Genomic DNA, 16,865 nt, shown 5'->3' on the forward strand with positions numbered 1-16,865 from the left:
TTTTTTTTTTAGAGATATATATATATATATTTTTTTTTTTGGAGGGGTGGACTCATGCAAACGGAGGGGATCTGTAGGGGCGGCGGGGCGGCTACGGTGCAGCAGTGGAAGAGTCATGCGGCGCCGGAGACTCCGGCTGGGGCCGAGGCTGCCCGCAGATCAATGTACTGCGGGGCTCGCTCCAGCAGGAAGAGGAAAGGACTCTTTCAATCCACCACTTCAGAAAATCATATTCTCTATTATTCATTTCCTTTGATGTTTTACTGCACTAATGGCATAGCAAGGCGCTCCGTTCAATATCATCACTCCCTATGAGAGAGCGAGTAAGACGGGGCGAGGGAGAGAAGCAGCATTCGCTGTGTTCTAATGTTGTTTCTCATTCTGCGGCTTTGATTTCCGTTCTTCTTTGTGCACACCTACCCTTTTTTTTTTCTTTTTTTTCCTCCTTCTTATATATATTTTCTGGGATTTTAATGGCGGCTGATGCCGTTTGTATACCTGTGAATATACAGTATGTGCCGCTGCCTTCATGTCTACCCTGTTTGTTCCGACTTCTCCTATAATAGTTCTTGCACCTTTGCTTATCTGCGTCTTATCTTCATCACAGCGAGAGTCATAAAATTTTCATCGATGCACCGCGTGTTTGTGTGTTTGTGATGTATAACGAGAAGGTGGGAAAAAATCTTTCCTGTCTGCGCGCCGCTTCCAGAGACTTTCCACAAACACCTCTCTGCTAATCTACGCTGGATTTCCAAACACGGCAAATTATTAAACGCTAATTATTCCTTAATAGGAATCCGGAGGGCTTGAAGCGGTTAAAGTGCGTGCGAGCCGAGCGTACGAACACGCACACACACACACACACACACACACACACACACACACACACACACACACACACACACACACACACACACACACACACACACACACACACACACACCAGCAGCGTCTCTTTTTCTATACGTAAATTCTTGATGATTGCTAACAATCCGGCAAGTGTCGAGCTGGCAGCCTCGCCTCGTCGTCGGATCATGACGCCCTTTAATGATGGGGGATCAGTGGATGTGACGGTTTAAGTGGAGAGCCCCCCCAAATCCCATCCTCGCAGAGGAGGAGGATCCACTTGGAGGCACATGTGGCATTAGGATGTAGCGTGACCTATATATACTGGTGGGTGCTCCGCAAAAGTTTTAGATTTTTAAATAATGAGGTGCCGGCGAGCGTGTGAAGGTTATTCAATCTTAATGTCCTCCTATTTCTGACAGCCTCCCTCACTCTGATAAAGGAGCGCGCTCACCTTTGATCAGGCCCGCCGACACGTGTCGACAGAAGCTGCTCGCTGGTTAAAATAAATTCTTAATTTGAACTTGGGGGGTGGGTGGTTGCAGGGCGGGCTCTTCGCCGGGGTGGCGAGGTGGAGGGGAGATCTCTGGAAAATGATGGAACGAGGAGGAGATGGGCGCGTTTGGTAATGATGTTTTTTTGACACAAAGTTGCACAAAGGAAAAGCTCCGTCAGGCTGATGGAGCTCGACGTTCTGTATCCACAGGCGAGTCGGAGCCTCGGAGTTGAATTTGAATTGGATTTAAAGCGCTAACATCCATCGCGGCTTGCTTTTAGGAATCTGCTTCCGCCCCACAACAACTTTCCTCCGTTTCGTCTCGTCTTTTCGCTCAGGGTTAGACACAAAAATCTCTCCGGGGAGGTTAAAGGTTCGTGTGCGAGTTAACTTTTTGGATTAAAGTTTTGTGGCCTCGCTCGACTCTCTGCTTCCCTCTGTGCCTTTGTCTTCAACCAGTGTTTGGAATAATGCATCTTAAAGTGATGTAACCCTGCAACTCTTAGCAACACCATGCTACTAACTGATCACGGACATCTATTAATTCACAAAATTACTGAAGTTCCAATGAGCTTGCTACTGTTGTTCTGCTTATGAAGCGGCTGTTAGCATTAGCCATATTTGTGCTTGGCTGTGTTGTATTTGGCGCCATGTGATTAATGCTTGATGGAACAGTTACTATTTCAGTGAGCTCCTGTTTACCGGAGGCAGGGCAGCATGACATTAGATCCGATCCACAGTCCTCCAGACTGTAACATGACGGACATTAGCATTAGCTTGTAGCTCACATCATCACTCACTTTCCCATCGATCCCAACCTGTTGACTCCATGGTTGGGAATAAAATATTCTAAAGTCACACTATAGTAGAATATCACTACTTTAGGCAGAAATGTGTCAGTAACCGATCACTAATATCACATTAGTACTACAGTTACTGACGGTTCGGTGAATTCGTTTCTCAATATTGTCCCCATACATGTCACCAAGCTAATAATTAGCTTGACAGTCAGACAATGGTCTTGACTACATAGTTACTATTTCACTAAATTCACTCCTCCTGAAGGAGGAGTTGCCTAATTATTCCAGAACTAACTGCACCACATGAAAGCTATCCCACTGTTAGTAGCATTAGCATCAGCCTGCATCCGTAGTCGCTTTGATTAGCATTAGCGTGCTTTCATAACGGTTAGGCTTCCTTTCTAAGAACTGTTTGCATGTTGGTAGCTGGTAGTTCTCTCTCCCTGTGGTCAATGCCTCCACCTTGTCGCAGTGTGTGGGCCTCCACAGATGGTGGGGGGACGAGCGTAGGCTCCCCTGCCAGGGACCGAGGGTCCCCGGTGGGGCTAATGGAGGAGAGAAGAAATATCAATTAAAAGGTTATTAATATTTAAGAGCAGAAATATTCAATAATATACGGACGGGGGGTCTAGGAGACCTCAATGCACAAGATGAAAGTTGCGGCATGATAAATGTCACTTGGCACCGGAAGACACTACACAAGCGTGTGGATGATGGATGGCTTTGTATTCAGACAAGATGGCTCTAAAGACGTCAATCACCATTCAGATTCTTACATTTTATGAGTACAGTATTAATGCGCTTCCAGTACAGTAAAGAGAAAGCCTTCCAGTAACATGTACTTTATATCCCCCCCATGAATAATTCCTTTGTCGCGGCTATGATCGCTTTACTTTGGAGCAGCCCTAATCAGGATATGGATTCTCTGTTCTGTGAAGGACTCTACGAGTGGATATTATGGAAATTAACAAGTGCGCTGATGAAGAACGTCTCAGTAAATTGCATGTCTTTTCCCCAATATTCCACATGTGATTGTCAGCCATTCCAAGCATGCTGGTATTGATCTGCTGTCCAGCCTGGAGAGGCTGCTGGAAGAGGATGTCCTGATCTGATGGATTACTGTATGAGGCCCAGAGGCGCAGGAACCTCAGTATTGATGTGGCTCTTTAATCCCAGGGTTGGACGTGACCTTGCCGTGTCAAATTCCCTCCCTCACTACCACCACAACCACCATCATCGTCTCTGCCAACCTACACACCCATGCATGTCCACTCTTTCTCTTACTTATGGAACCCGCCTTGCGTCACATCGCAGCACAGCACCAGAGGTCACTCAGTTCTACCGAGTTCAAGAAGCTTTGACCAGAGACGAGAGATAAACAAGTGACAACAAACTCAACTGGAAATTATTTATTTAGTGATGATTTAGTTTGTTTTAACAGGGAGTCTCATTTGGACCAAGATTACATTAGCATACGTCTGCCCATTCATCCGTCATTCGTCCATACATCAATAATCAATCCCTTCATTCATTTATACATTCATCTGCCATCCATCCATTCCATCTGTACATCCATTCAAATACGTTGCCATCCATTCATTTATATATCCATCAGTTCCTTGACCATCCATCCATCATTAATGCACATGTCCATGAAAACTTCAAGACTTCCATCCATCCATCCATCCATCCATCCTGCAACCAGATATATACCTCCCAGCTGGAAAGATCTGGTTGCAGGAAAGGTTTTATTTGAGTATACTGGTGATATTATTTTAGAGTAGTATGGACCAAGAAGAGTCGTATCGATAGCCAAGAGGGGTCAACTCAAGTTCTATGACTTTGTATTTCTATATAACCAGAAATGTTCAGTTGTGCGCCGATTCACATTTCATTTTAAGGCTGATTTAGTTCGGTGCGAGTGTTGGTCCAGAAATATTGTGAATCCCTACCTCAACTGCAACAACGACTGCAAAGAAACTCACACCTCTCTTCATGTGCCATCATCAGCTCATGCCCTCTGCTGCAGCTGGTACATGCAGCTAACTTGGATCTGTTTCTTTTCGTTATTGTCTAGAACAAGAAAACAAAAAGGAGAAAACGATTGAGGGAATAGCTAACAAAATGTACTTTAGTTAGCTGGAGATGAATTTCAAAAGCTAAAAGCAAAGTGAACAGAACAAACATCCACCCCAGTAGACCTAAGAAACCAAAAATAGACTTCAAAAACCCAAAGAAAGAAGGAGAAGAGATGGACCACCTCTGCTATGAAGGGAGGGGGGGGGGGGGGTCTAGCACAGGCTGGAAGCTGAGGCCAGCTGCATCTGTTTCTTCTCAGGCTGACTAGAAACCTGGAACCTCCATGAGACACACAACAACCACATGTAGAAATCACTGGAGGTTTATCGGCGTCTGTCCACATCCAAAAGTTGCTCTTCCTGTTTCAGGGCTATTTTCCCTCGGAACATTGTCTTTTGGGAGCTGCAATGACTGTGATTTTCCAATCTTTTGCAAAATATCATGCCACTCTACGTGTTCACCACAAGATACCTGAATTTGCATGTGTCCCCTGGTGATTACAACGTGCATTTCTACATTGGCCATGATAGCCTCTTCTGAAGGAATTCACTTTGCATGTGGCTCTGTGGGGAGAATCGCAGGTCTCGGCGGGTTAATGTGACAAGCAGGATTAAACACATCTGCATTCTGCACACTTTTGTGTGGAGATAAAACACGGGACGCTTAAATGTAGCCATCAGTTGTTTTCTCTGACAGGACCGAGCTGTAATATTAGAGAAATTAATGATTCATGAAGGCCTTTGGAAAGAAATATCAAAGTCCTAACCTCCTCCACAGGCACGCTGTAAAGAAAAAGAAAAAAAAGGAAACAAAAGGACATGAAGTGTTCACATTTCAGTGCATATTGTGAATTGTGTGTCTGTGTGTGTGTGTGGATGAATCATAAGTCTATATTGTGTGGCTTTTGGCCTCAGTCAGAAGTGTTTCCCCCCAGAGCAAGAAAGGCCTGCATCTGTGAGGATTGGGTTGGGATTTTCATTTTCTTGAAACACCTTCTGTTCTGTTCTGCATGGTCCCACCGGGGACCACGGCGCTGATATTTTTAGAGGGCATGTTCCGAGAGCCTCAGTCGCCAAGAGGGAAGGACAATGGAGGGTGTGATGTTACATCAATACTTGGCGCAAGTGGGGGTGGGGGGTGGGGGTTGGGCGAGTGGGTGGGTGGGTGAGTGGTGGTGGAAGGAAAAATCCTGGGTGGCCTTGATGAGTCCTGGAACACCTTTCCTCAAGGAATTTCAGTTTTCGAGCACCCTACTGTAGGAAGACTCAAAATGGCCGCCCGAGTGTGTGTGTGTGCGTGTGCGTGTGCGTGTGTGTGTGTGTGTGTGTGTGTGTGTGTGTGTGTGTGTGTGTGTGTGTGTGTGTGTGTGTGTGTGTGTGTGTGTGTGTGTGTGTGTGTGTGTGTGTTCGTACAGCTACGCTCGATGTGTGTACGCCCACACCTGCACACCTCCGTGCCACACACTCCTTGTCCTCAGGCTCTGGTAACGGTGAGGAAAAAAATAAATAAATAAAAAGGAGAAAAAAAAAAAAAATAGAAACAGGCTTTCTCCAAACGTTCCCCTCCGGAGTTTCCAGACAAGCTGAGGTACACTTGCATCACTGGGGCTTAAAATGGCTGCCGGTGAAGTGTAAAGGCTAGAACCCCCACCCACCCCCCCAAACCACCTCGACCCACCGCCACCAAGCCCAACCAGGGTGACAGGATTGTTTGATTGTAAGTATGGCTTTTTAATCAGCCTTATTGTTAAGTGTAATGGCCACAGCGGGGTGGAGAAAGAGGGCTCCGGGCCGCGCTGCCTATTTATAAGGACGCCGCCGAACATCCGCCACAAAGGTTTGACTCCCCCTCCGTCAGAATATTTTAGCACCACGCCAAGAACTTCAGATTAGGCTGCTAATTTGAAAAGATGGTTCCCCGGCCCGGGTTCTGGGGTAGTCGAGGCGCCCACCCCTGGCACTGCTGCCGCATAAAGCCAACAAGAGACAAAACTGCAGATGGATTGAAGAATATTGATGCGCGCGACCCGCGGCTGCCTGCGAGCAAGGCTGAATAATTTAGGGAAGTGTGTCGTGACGACAGCCCGAACACACACCAATCTGATTTTCCTTTGTGCGTGTTGCTGTGCGGCGCCCCGTGCAGCCTCGGTCCTGGTTGGGATGATGGTTGCGGGGTCATTCGGTTGGTCGGTCGGTTGTTCTGTTCCCCCAGATGCTGACTGATGCAATCCAGCATGCGCTGGCAGAATTTCATATTTCTTTTTGGTCCAGCCAAAACTGCAATCCAGGATTTATTAACTACACATATTCCCATCAGTCTAGTTTCATATACTGAAGTTTTGCTTGGGTGAAGCAGGGCAAACACAACGTAAAACCATTTCTAATAACTGAGGGTGTGTGTGTGTGTGTGTGTGTGTGTGTGTGTGTGTGTGTGTGTGTGTGTGTGTGTGTGTGTGTGTGTGTGTGTGTGTGTGTGTGTGTGTGTGTGTGTGTGTGTGTGTGTGTGTGTGTGTGTGTGTGTGTGTGTGTGTGTGTGTGCATGCATTGTGCCACCTTCACCTGCCCAACACTTCTGTTATGGCATGAGTGGTTGAGTTACAGAGGCCCAAATTGAACCTGCATTTTTATTACAGCTTTTATTATTGTTTTTATTAAATCCAGAGTCTAGAAATCCATTTTATTGTCACCCAGAGGAAGCGGCGCTGCCTCGCCGTGCGGGTCACCCCTCTGACTATGTGCTGCTGTCATTTCCTGTGGCTCCGGCAGATCCAGAGTGCGCCCTCGAGAGGGCGGCGGAGGATGGTGAGACCGGGCGTCTGAGGAAGAGGCTGCTCTCTCCGGAGGAAGGAGAGGAGGGAGAGGAGGAGGACGAGGAGCCCGCGCTGCACAGCTGCGACAGCTGCCGGCAGGTGTTCGAGTCGCTGAGCGATCTCACCGAACACAAGATTAATCAATGCCAGCTGACAGGTAAACAACGCTCAGCCCACCGAGCCTCCCCTCCACTCTGCCACTCAGCTCTTCTCCCACTCCCACTCGCGCTCCATGCCTTCGCCAGAGAATGTGCCACGCTCTGTGTGTTAGTGCACCGCGCCGAGGGGGGGGGCGCAACACCAGGCTACCAGCTTATTTGGTGGAGATCCAGCGACACGGGCCTCACACCTTATTTATATGTGCCGTGCATCATTATCTACACATACACAACAGGCCTCGGTGTGTCCTTATTTATGCATTACACTGTGTATTTATAGTCCGAGCTTCGTGTCCTTGCCCGTCTCAGTGTAACGTTTAATTCTAACATTTCACTCGCAGTGTGAGTAACCCCCCACCCCCCTCCAGTAACCAGACCACCAAGTGAAAACAGCTCCAGGAAAGTCCCTCGACTGGTCCCTGCTGCTCACCAGCCGCAGTAGTAATACCTAATGGGAGTGAAAGAGAAGGATGCCATTGGCAGACTGTGTCATTGACCTGTTGATGGATGAATAGGACTATAAATACCTTGACAAGGTGGCAGACAGAACTAATGATGTGAACTGAAGGTTTCCATGTGCTTCTCCTGGACTTGCTGTCCTCCTTTACGCGTCCTGATGGGCCTCGCGTTTAGAAAACGCCATCTGACACACATTTTGCCATGTTTTTTTTTTTTCGATCATCAAAAACATAACAGGAAACCAAAATAATATCAATTCCCTGCATGATGTAGGACTCAAAACTAAAATGTTAACCCTTTTTAGGACACGTAAGAATAGTTCACAACACTGAATAGATTTTATTTATAATAAAACCTCTCAGAAAGTGTAGAAATAACCAAAATTGCATGTTTTCCAGCCTAAAACTGTATTGAAATGAGGTACATATCTGTTCAATCCAGTTTCTCAAAATCCTGCACAAGCAAAAACTGATCTCAATGTTTACCACAACTATTGAGTCATGTGTTTGGGCAAGGACTTACCATTGTTAGCTCGGAAGAAATGTGAACAAAAGGAGGCTTTTGTCGGATAAAGAGTTAAAGGAAATGCGACTTTGGTCTTCTTTACTGTTTACGTTTCTATTTCACAGCAAACCACAAATGATGGCTTGGATATCCCACAAGCTAAACCAAGATTTTCCATTAACTGGGAGCACAGTCCCAAGAAAGAAGCCCTGTGTTTGTGTGTGCGTTGGGGTCATTGCGCCTCAAAAATGTAATGGATTACATCTTGCATGTTACTTTTAAATCATTCTTTATTTATTACTCCCTGTGGAAACTTACTTTTAAGTTGTCTGTAACAGCACAACTCTTTTCCTGCTCTTCACTATAGTGACATGAAGACAAGTCTAATGAACTGAACACAAAACAAGCTGCAGCTGTTTATATTCATTCTGTGCTTCGTCCCCCCCCATTCTAATTTCCACACTTTAACACACAAATGCTGCTCACACACGTCTGATCCGACTCCTGCATGAACTACCGGCATGTGTCCAGAGCTGAAGCGACTGAAACAAGGAAGAAAAATAAGTTTTGATCTAGTTTTAATGATGCTTCTTGGCCATAAACGTTATACTTTTGCAAATTATAGCCTGATTTATAAGATTTTATGCAGCGTTAGAGAATCGTACTGATGCATAAAGGAATGTAAATTTGAATTTTATCTGCTTTTTAAAAATGTTCATCGTGGAGGGAAAGTTTAGCCTTCATTCATGATGGAAGAGTCAGAAAAATGAATGTTCTTCCCCTTTAAAGTGCAAAAAGTAAGAAGATTTGTGATATTTTGATTCAAATGGTGCCACATTTACATGGATGAGCTCGTACCACGCTTGTTAAATAGCCATCATTTTTTTGGTTTCCTTAGATTTTAATAATGTAATCCCTCAAACAAAAGTCAAATCAGAAAAAAGCTGGGTAACTGAGGGGACCCACCCGCTCATCCCACAAATGCAAACTCCTTATACTGTATAAGTGGCCAGTATTTAAACCAGAATTTCCATCAATGGGAAAATTATTAGCACAACAAAGAAATAATCTACCAAACATTCTTTTCCTTGCGTGCCTACATGCATGCACGAGAGGTACGATCAGCAAATATCCCTCTTCTAATAAGGTTATTTTTTTTATTAAAGTTTTAATAAATCTGGTAAGAACCAAATTGAAACTTTTAGGTGTTGTAAGAGCTGCAGAAATATAGGAAACTAGAATCACTTCTAAATTTAACAGCACAGAAAATTTTATAAAGACAGATTCAACAAGTCAGAAAAGTAGAAGAAAATATGGAAAAACAGAAAAACACATTCTGCAGACCGACGTCAAGTATTTCTCAGATTAAAATTGGCACTGCAGATGTGACCCGTCTGATCCGACTCTTCATTTCTGAAAAATCCTTCTCTTAAAAAGGATGCAGGATCCTTTTTATGCCCTCTATGGAAAACCAAAACCAATAAAAGATTAAAATAAAATAGAAAAGCACGGAAATTAAACCAACTACAGCAAAAGTCACAGGACGAAGTAAAAAAAGAAAAGAAAAGAAAAAAGTCTTAAATTGCATAGTAAGACAGAAAAGTAGAAGAAAAATTATTAAAAAAAAAAAAAAAAAAAAAAAGGTAATATATCACCTGAATGCTTCCTTGAAAATGTTGGTCCTGCATTTTTGTAACAGCGACTTAAAGTAGAACAAATAAATATCGATAAAAATGCAGAAATAGGAAAAAATACAATGTGACAGTTAATAAAAAATACAAAACAAAGCAGGAAAAAGTAATGAAAATAAATACAATAAAATTAAATGTCCCAAGATCCTCGTGGATGGATGGAATTAATAGATGTATATCATTGGTATAGAAGAAATTAATTAAAATAATTACATAAATGATGTCTGATTAAACAACAGAAGCAGATATGTTGGAATCAAATTATAAAGTTAAAACACAATAGAAAAACAATAAAAAATAGACGTGATCTAAGTGATTTCAGTGAAGTTTCAGCTTGGTGCAGCCTGAACTTAGATTTAACTGAACGCCTCCTTCGTTGCCCGTTTAGAGATCGAGCAACAGAAAAGAGGAACGTTGAGTTTTGATCTGCTTTATCAGAAAGCATTGACACGTTGGTTTGATTTTCAGCTGCTTTGTCAGTTTGAACCTCCCAGAATGACTCCGCTGCATCACAAGGTGTGATTAACTGACATGTTGCATGAATGCATTCAGTGTCCCTTCATCTCTCCATGTGCACATGTTTGCACGTATGTTTTTTTTTTTTTTTTTTTTTTTTATTATTATTGAAAATGGTGAAACTCAGCGGAGTAAAAGTGTGAAAATCAATTCTCTGTTCACTATTGCGTCTAACGAAGGCGCTCGGTTTGAGGGAAACTTAAGTGCAGGCCCTCCCGTCACCCTCTTTTCAATGTAACACCCGATTTCCATCAGAGCGTGCGGTCGCTCAGGTTTTATTTAGGAACCTGGTAGATAAAATAAGTGGTATTTAAGACTCACGGAAACATGAGAAACCTCTTTTAATGTATCCGTAAAAAGTCGAAAAAGTATTTGATGCTGGTGGCAAGTCTTTCTTCTTCAGTGTGGTCACGACTGACTCAGCCATATTCTTTTTTTTTTTTTTTGCTATAATTAATACCGCCTTTTATAAATGTCAATCTTACGGACAAATAACTCTTAATTGCTCAATGATGGAAAAAAAAAATCACAGTTTGGATAAGAGCCCCTGTGGAAAGCAAACAAAAGAATCTAATTGCCATTAGGGTATTGTGATTGTGCAGAAACACTCTATTAGTATTCAAACACAGTGGGAGAAAAGAAACTTCGAGATGGCATACTAAGTACTCTGAATGTTTGTGTGTGTGCGTGTGTGTGTGTGTGTGTGTTTGTGTATTCTCTGTAATATGGGAGGAGATTTCCTATGTGGCATTATGTAGACATCCATGACCAATTAATCTGCCTTACATCAAGTCTCTACTCACAGATGGATCCTTTATTAGAAGCACTTTCTAATCAAGCAGCAGCACCTGCTAAACTCCCTCCATTTTTTTTTTTTTTTTAACAATTTCAAATGTTTTATTTATTTATTTTTTTCCTGGTAAACAAATTGCAGAGCTCGACTGGAACCGATCCATGTGTGGAGATTCGCTTCCTGACAGCGACTCGGCTCTTTTCCCTCCCAGCTATTAGCACATATATCCAGTGTATGTGTGTGTGTGTGTTATAAGAACCAGACATGACCGTGTGTACACACACACACACACACACACACCGCCACATGTGTTGCTTTCAGGGCTTCGTGTTTTATAGCAGGACTGAGACAAAACAGGTCCAAACTGACTGCATGAGGACCACGCCCGCTGGACACAGAGAAAGAGAAAGATGTTACATGTCACCGCAATCAATGGCCGCCATTGTCTCCCCCACCCTCCACCACCACCCTCCACCACCACTGTCTGGCAGAGGTGTAACACCTTTCCATGCACTTAAGCCGTGACCACTGCAGTGCGCTAAGGGAGCGCATGGGTATGGATTGCCTCGTGTCCCCGATGCGATCGGTGCTATTGATCGCGCTAATGCTGGACTGCGGAGGAAGGCGAGAGCTGGAGAAAGGGAGAGATGGGGAGAGAGAGGGAGCGAGAGAGAGGGAGAGAGAGAGAGAGAGAGAGAGTGCTGCAGGAATGTGTCCCCGGGGAGCCCGTCTTGGGCTGGGGCAGGGCTTCAGGAATGCTCCCCTGGAGAGCCCAGTGAAGGCTAGGGCAGGGCTGGAAGAATGCTCCTCCAGAGAGTTGAGAGTGGAGGCTGGCTGGGGCAGGGCTGGAAGAATGTTCCCCCAGAGCACCCCTTTAACTCTGGGGCAGGAGTGGAGGGGCTCTGTGGGGGGAGAGGGAGAAAGGGAGAGAGAAAGAGAGAGAGAGAGAGAGAGAGAGAGAGAGAGAACGCTCCTCCGTTCCCCTCCACCCCCCCTCCGGCTCCAGGATGGCTGCGGATCAGGTTTCCGTGTGGGGATCAGCATCCTGCCGACAGGGCTTTAGGCTGCCCTGGGGAGGAGACAGGAGGCTGGAGGCATAGCTGTTCCACAGGCCCTTCCAAAAAACACTTCACAAATGCTTTGTCTCACTGTCTTCTCTCGTATTGTCTGTGCACGCTCGCATTGTTGCGGATCCTTCGCCGGAGAAAGCGTCGTCTGCAGTTTGACTTTTGTTCTCAGTTGGCACGGATGGAGTGCCAGATATGAGGCCGCCACAGCGGGCAGAGAGGAAACATGGAAAGAAACTCGTCTCGCTCGTCTTCTTCTCATTTCCGCCCGTGTTTACTAGCTAGCCCACGCTGTAAATAAAAATACCAGCTCCAGCTCCCGACTTTAATTCAAGAGATTGCATTTCCACTCAGCCGTTCGCTGTCAATTCCTCAATTCTGCGTCTCTGAAGGTATTTGAATAGCCTCAGTGCACACAAGAGCTGTCAGCCTGGTGGCCATTCTTTCATTACGAGTCCAGCTCCCTTGAGCAACACCTTTTCTTGTGTCCTTCAGTAGAGGAGGGGCACGGCCGCTCCCCCCAGAGAGATCCGTGCCCTGCTATTTTAACCCTCTGTGAGATGACCTTTTTAATAAGTGTCTTTCTCTGTTTTCCTGCCGGCCACTGCGCGAGCAAACAGAGCATGTCTTCTGCTTCCCTCAGATAAAGGAATCAATCAGAGAGGGTGAGAAAGAGAGGGAGAGATAACTGGGCCATATATGGATTTATATTATGTAGATTTCCCTCTTTCTTCATCCCCGAAGACTTGGCAAAAAAAAATAAAAAAAAAAATAAATGCACTCGGCTTCAATAAAAGCACATTTCAGATTTATGAGAAAAATACAAATGAAATACTAATACCGAGTGAAAAACAATAACACGCAGCCACGGTACTGAGGATGCTAATGTGATAGAAACAGTTTAAACACATTTCTAATATGAAGTTTGAGGCGAGGAACCAAATTTTCTTCAAGCGCTCCGATATGTTTTCCTTCCACATGTTTTGTTTGAAGTGTTTGAATTCATTTACATCAAGTGTTCGGGTCAGCAGCATGGAAACATTCAGTAATACCCTCAACTATGAGCAGGCTTCTGGCAGTCCATGTTTCATACTAACTCTTTCCAACCGGCTCCTATTGGTTGTGCTGTTTTTCCTTTTTCTCCCCCCCTCCCTCCTCCCTCCCTCCCTCCCTCCCTCCGTCCCCACTAACTTTGTGTATTGATCCAACAGCTGCTTTGTGGCTGCCAAGAAGAATGTGCCAAACTGCAAAGACTTTATTTGCTTCAAAAGGGGCTCACATAAGAGGAGAGCGACACGAGCAAGACCTGATTAGCCGAACTCAGAGCTGCTGCCGCCGCCGCCGCCGTTCATCAGAAATTCTGCTGTGTTTTTTGCCGGGGTGTCTCGCGACATCCCCGTACAAAGAGTAGCACACTGATTACAAGGCTTTGAAAGGAGGAGAGGCGGTCAGGGGAGAATAGCTACTTCTGGCAGAACGCAGCCACTGAAAAGAGACCTCATGCTAGACTGAGCTCCCACAATTGAGCTCCAGTCTTTCCTGTTGTATGTGTGTGTGTGCGTGTAGGATAAGAGGAGAGGGCTGCATGTGCTCTGCGAGACATAAGATAAAAAACAACCCAAGGTTAAGAGAAGTAGAAAGGTGCAATTAGAGTCGACGGCGTTGCATCCCCGTGCATTTCTACCCTCTTTGTGCAACAGTGCCGGCGACGTTAACAGGAGTGTCATTAGGAATTCAAAGCATATGCCCTCGTGAGGACGCCCTCTTTCTCTCTCCCCTGTGCTTCACACTGCACACATTATGCACTGTATAAAGTATTTATTGGTCTTTGTCAGACGAGGGCTGCATTTTTTTCTGCAGGAAAACAATCAAAATAAGAATAGAGCAGGTTTTGCGTTCTTCTCCAACGATGCTGTGTGTCTGAGGCTACTCTTGCTTTGCCCCCCCCCCCTCGCTGTCCCACTCATGTTTACTTGTTCAATCAGTCATCCGCTAAGGCGTGCAAACACACACGCACAAACAGAGGCATTAGTGCGCGCACACACACACACACACTTGTGCACGTGCCGCCTCGGAGCACCTGCGTGCCTGCACTTTGCATTTCAGACGACACATAATTCATCGCCCAAGAGGCCAAAACACACGCTGCGACTTCATCCAGTTGACCTCTTTCTTAAGTAGGTAGCCACAGTAGCAGGCCGACGTGTGGACAAAACACAGATAATCTCATGTACTCGCCCGGAGCCGCACGCTCCGAGAGTAATGACGCCGACATTAACGACACCGATGTTGTCTTCGCCCCCCTCTCGTCCTCCCCTTTTTGAAAGGCCCGCCTTCAGCGGCGTGGCGAGGACCGGGCCCGCGGAGCCGCCGTCTCGCTTTCTCCTCCGCTCTCCCCTCCAATCCGTCTCCCTGGCCCCGGCTCCGCCGCGCTCTTTGTTCGCTCTCTTCCTCAGCCTGCGAGTCTTTTTCAGCGGCACAAGCAGAAGAATGGCACATTAAATCTTAATAGGACTGCGTCTGGCCGTGTTGAATTGCAGAGCGTGTTAAGCCGGCGCTTTCCTCCCCCTTGGCACACGCTCGTGGAAGTGGAAAACAATTGAATAAAAGAAACCGCTCCCTCCCTTTCGTAACACAAGTGACTTCGACTGCTCTGCTGAAGCCTGCGAGATTGAACCGACTCCAGCTTGAGCCTTCGCCGACATACCGTACGCAAAAATGACATTAGCCCCTTTCTTTTGGTTGGCGGGGGGGATTTACCTGACCACACACAATGGAGGTCTACATGCCCCCCCAACCCCCCCCCCCCCCCCTCAAACGTCCGAGTGACAGCTGGAAAATATTGCAATGAAACTCTGCACTCGCTGGATATTCTTCAAAAGTGCCTGCCGGCTCAGACGGATAAAATAGAGAAGGAGAGGACGAAACTAGCCAGGAGAGACAAGTGAAATGTATTGAGACGAGGGCAGGGGAAGTTTGATGAGGGGATGGTAGAAGGAGACAAAGAGGGAGAAGGTAGGGGAGAGCCAATCTTAGCCGCAGCAGCGGCGGCAGCAATGTGAGTCCAGGCCTGCTTTGTAAGGCAGTCAGAGGTGGTAATTAGCCGGTGATGAGTTGACTGGTGGTGTGTCCGGTACTCGGCACTGCTGGGTGGGGCTGTGGGAGGTAGATAAGGCCAGCAGTGGGCTTATCTCAGAGAAGGACAGGCAACAGACCTGCCAGGCAAATCCACCCACAGACCCACCGCATTTTTATTAACAGCATCATTAATGCCAGACAGGTTATGTGCAGCGGCTCGGAAGAGAAAGATGAGGGGGGGGAAAAAAAAAACAAGAAGTCAAAAACAAATAAAAGTCTCAATCCCTGCTCGGCCCCGGCCGGTCTAAAGTACATCGGAACCGGTTGACGTGTTTTGAAAGCAAGGAGCTTGTGGAGATGTTTACCAGGTAGGCAGCCAGCGGAAGGGCACGGAGCGCGAGCTTGGATCTTACCTCTGGGTTTTCGCTCGCTCTCCTCTGGGTCCCCAGAATTCAAATGATTTTCTTTTTTTTCCTCTCTCTCTCTCTCTCTCTCTCTCTCTCTCTTTCAAACGTGGGACTGCTCTCCGGAATAATGATGAAGCAGATCCACAGAAACATAACGAAGCACAAAGTAAAAGGCACAAATGTGTTTTAAAAAAAAAGAAGAAAAAGACCAACTTTATGGACATTCTGGGCTTGCTTTTCTCACTGATGCTTTGTGGTATATTGAGATTTATCTTCACTTTACTCCCCCAAAACTGGATTCAGGCGGTTGTGCTTGGTTTTGCTCTTTTTGGACTTTTTTTTTTTTTTTTTTTTTTTTTTTTAAATGAGTTTTCCAACATTTGTTTATACTCATTGCTTCCAGGTGGACCTGTCCCAGTCCTGTTCAGTTTTGTCCTGTACAACATGTACAAAGCAACTTTATTGTAATGAACATATTGGACGATTGTCAAAACACCAGATTTTTATTATTGTTTTTTTATTTATGTTAGGCCGCATTTAGATGACTACATTTTTAAGTGAAAATCCAAAAGTTTTCTGTTTTCTGTTTACATGACGATGGTGCACGAAGTCACTCAAAACGCAACTTTTCCCCAATTATTGCTCTTGTTCTTGTGCACATGCACGAGTAGACGGACAATATTAACAATGACGGTGTCATGAGTCCCAGTCCATATTCTCCTGGGACGTAGTTTTATAGTTGAGTCACCGTAATAACAATCCAACTTCGTCAGTCTGTCCATACGAATGTCTGCATACTCCCATTGTTAATGTTTAGAGCGTATTGTTGTCTGTGCGCTATATGTGTACATAAACAAACGGCTCCCATTAGTAGCACTGCATACTGACTGCATCGCGTTCCTGCTGCTTCCGTGGAAATGAACGTCGTTTTCAAAACGTTGCCGTGTAAACCAAACCCAAGTTTTCACTTGAAAAACTGTTGTATAAATGGAAAAGCAGCCTCAACAATAACAATACCGTCAACAGTGATGATAATTTATATTTTATATTCTACTTAATTTGACAAAACATACAACTTGAAGTGGATTTACATTGTATGCAGTTATTTTCCACTTCCTGTTGTTTCAATATCACAGATGAAGTCTGTTCATGTGAAAAAGAG

The 16,865-nt window shown here is 45.3% G+C and overlaps 1 protein-coding gene across 6 annotated transcripts in view; it reads left to right on the forward strand.

Moving 5' to 3' along the window:
* Nucleotides 1-16,865, forward strand: part of LOC308117159 (zinc finger protein 521-like) — a 142,295-nt gene that overhangs the window by 15,049 nt on the left and 110,381 nt on the right. For all 6 annotated transcript variants that reach the window (XM_080475856.1, XM_080475857.1, XM_080475853.1 and 3 more), the window contains one exon: nucleotides 6,987-7,187. Coding sequence is in view for 4 of the 6 variants with exons in the window: in XM_080475853.1 (XP_080331979.1) it covers nucleotides 6,987-7,187 (201 nt within the window). In the remaining 2 variants the exon portion in view is untranslated. The remainder of the gene's footprint in view (nucleotides 1-6,986; nucleotides 7,188-16,865) is intronic.

The sequence above is a fragment of the Lipophrys pholis genome, assembly GCF_963383615.2.
Source record: "Lipophrys pholis genome assembly, chromosome: 1".
NCBI lineage: Eukaryota > Metazoa > Chordata > Actinopteri > Blenniiformes > Blenniidae > Lipophrys > Lipophrys pholis.